This window comes from Carassius gibelio, chromosome A15 (assembly GCF_023724105.1).
Source record: "Carassius gibelio isolate Cgi1373 ecotype wild population from Czech Republic chromosome A15, carGib1.2-hapl.c, whole genome shotgun sequence".
In the NCBI taxonomy this organism is placed as follows: domain Eukaryota; kingdom Metazoa; phylum Chordata; class Actinopteri; order Cypriniformes; family Cyprinidae; genus Carassius; species Carassius gibelio.
The window spans coordinates 8980078-8982577 of record NC_068385.1 but is presented as its reverse complement, the minus strand read 5'-3'; the positions used below and the strand labels follow the sequence as shown (position 1 = coordinate 8982577).

At 49.0% G+C, this 2500-nt stretch overlaps 1 protein-coding gene across 1 annotated transcript in view; it reads right to left on the bottom strand.

Moving 5' to 3' along the window:
- LOC128029098 (solute carrier family 12 member 9) overlaps positions 1–2500 on the bottom strand; it is a 35156-nt gene that overhangs the window by 13201 nt on the left and 19455 nt on the right. The window contains exon 9 of the mRNA XM_052616625.1: positions 75–199. Coding sequence (XP_052472585.1) covers positions 75–199 — 125 coding nt within the window. The remainder of the gene's footprint in view (positions 1–74; positions 200–2500) is intronic.

Sequence of the window (2500 nt, the reverse complement as noted above, 5' to 3'; positions counted from 1 at the left end):
GTGGTCAATATGGATTAAGATTCACAGATCAGGGTTCGGACTGGACGCTAATATTTGAGGAATATAACAGTCACCTGAAGTTGGGAGCGGAGGCCCACTCCAGAGCCAGACAGGCCAGATCCACAGCTGCGTACACCAGCAGGAAGAATATAGTGACGATACTCGCAATCGTGTTCAGCTTCCCCGAGAACAACACCAGCTGAGGAGAGGAGGAGGAGAGGAAGAGAGGAGGAGGAGGAGGAGAAGAGAGGAGGAGGAGGAGAGGAGGAGAAGAGAGGAAGAGAGAGGAGGAGGAGGAGAGAGGAGGAGGAGAGGAAGAGAGGAGGAGGAGGAGGAGAGAGGAGGAGAGGAGGAGGAGAGGAGGAGGAGGAGAAGAGGAGGAGAAGAGGAGGAGAAGAGAGGAGGAGGAGGAGAGGAGGAGAGAGGAAGAGAGGAGGAGGAGAAGAGAGGAGGAGAGGAGGAGAGGAGGAGGAGGAGGAGGAGGAGAAGAGGAGGAGAAGAGGAGGAGGAGAGAGGAGGAGGAGGAGAGGAGGAGGAGAGGAAGAGAGGAGGAGGAGAAGAGAGGAGGAGGAGAGGAAGAGAGGAGGAGAAGAGAGGAGGAGGAGAAGAGGAGAAGAGAGGAGGAGGAGAGGAAGAGAGGAGGAGAAGAGAGGAAGAGAGAGGAGGAGAAGAGAGGAGGAGAGGAGGAGGAGAAGAGGAGGAGAAGAGAGGAAGAGGAGGAGAGGAGGAGAGAGGAAGATGAGAGGAGAGGAGGAGAGAGGAAGAGAGGAGGAGGAGAAGAGAGGAAGAGGAGAAGAGGAGGAGGAGAGGAAGAGAGGAGGAGAGGAGGAGGAGAAGACGAGGAGGAGAGGAAGAGAGGAGGAGAGGAGGAGAGAAAGAGAGGAGAGAGGAGGAGGAGAAGAAGAGAGGAAGAGAGAGGAGGAGAAGAGAGGAGGAGGAGGAGGAGGAAGAAGAGAGGAAGAGAGAGGAGAAAGGAGAAGAGGAGGAGGAGGAGAGAGAGAGGAAGAGGAGGAGGAGGAGAAGAGGAGGAGGAGGAGAGAGGGGAGGAGGAGGAGAAGAGAGGAAGAGGAGAAGAGGAGGAAGAAGAGAGGAGGAGAGGAGGAGGAGAAGAGAGGAAGAGAGGAGGAGGAGAGAGAGGAGAGAGGAGAGGAGGAAGAAGAGGAGAGAGGAAGAGAGGAGGAGGAGAAGAGAGGAGGAGGAGGAGAGAGGAGGAGGTGAAGAGAAGGAGAGGAGGAAGAGGAGGAGAGAGGAAGAGAGGAGGAGGAGAAGAGAGGAAGAGAGAGGAGGAGAAGAGAGGAAGAGAAAGGAGGAGAAGAGAGGAAGAGAGGAGGAGGAGAAGAAGAGAGGAAGAGAGAGGAGGAGAAGAGAGGAGGAGGAGGAGAGAGGAAGAGAGGAGGAGGAGAAGAGAGGAAGAGAAAGGAGGAGAAGAGAGGAAGAGAGGAGGAGGAGGAGAAGAGAGGAAGAGGAGGAGGAGAAGAGAGGAGGAGAGAGGAGGAGAAGAGGGGAGGAGGAGGAGAGAGGAGGAGAAGAGGGAGGAGGAGGAGAGAGGAAGAGAGAGGAGGAGAAGAGGAGGAGGAGAAGAGAGGAGGAGAGAGGAGAGAGAAGAGGAGGAGGAGAAGGAGGAGGAGGAGGAGAGAGGAGGAGGAGAAGAGAGGAGGAGAGGATGAGAAGAAGAGAGGAGGAGAGGAGGAGAAGAAGAGAGGAAGAGGAGAAGAGAGGAAGAGAGGAAGAGAGGAGGAGAAGAGAGGAGGAGAGGAAGAGAGGAGGAGAGGAGGAGAGGAAGAGGAGAAGAGGAGAAGAGAAGAAGAGGAGAGGAGGAGAAGAGAGGAGGAGGAGAGAGGAAGAGGGGAAGAGAGGAGGAGGAGAAGAGGAGGAGGAGAAGAGAGGAGGAGCAGAAGAGAGGAAGAGGAGAAGAGAGAAGGAGAGGAGGAGGAGGAGAAGAGGAAGATAGGAAGAGAGGAGGAGAGAAGGAGGTGAAGAGAGGAAGAGGATAAATGTAATTTAATTTAATACAATTAAATTATGAAAACAATATGTAATTTAATTAAAACAAAATAATTTTTATAAACATTTAAAAAATAAAATATATGAAAAACAAGTATAAGTTCAAGCACTAAAAATACAAAAAATAATAATAATAATAGAAAAAAAAGTTTAACCTAATAAAAATTACGAGCAGTGAAAGGAAGATGGGAATAAAGTGAAAGTAAATGCATTTTTTTTACTTTTCATATTTTATGCAATACAGACAAATCCAAAAAGCACATAAAATTACTAAAATGACAATGAAAACTGTAAATAAAAAATAGCACATAAAAAATTAATAACATTTAAATAAAAAAATATTTTTTTTGTGTTTGTGTGTGTGTGTGTGTGTGTGTGTGAGAGTGAGTGAGTGAGTGTGTGTGTGTTAGTGTGTGCTGCTGTGATTTAGAGTGAGTTATTAAGATATTGTCTGAGCATTACTCCTCACACTGAGAGCTCTTCTTTAGAGAAACAC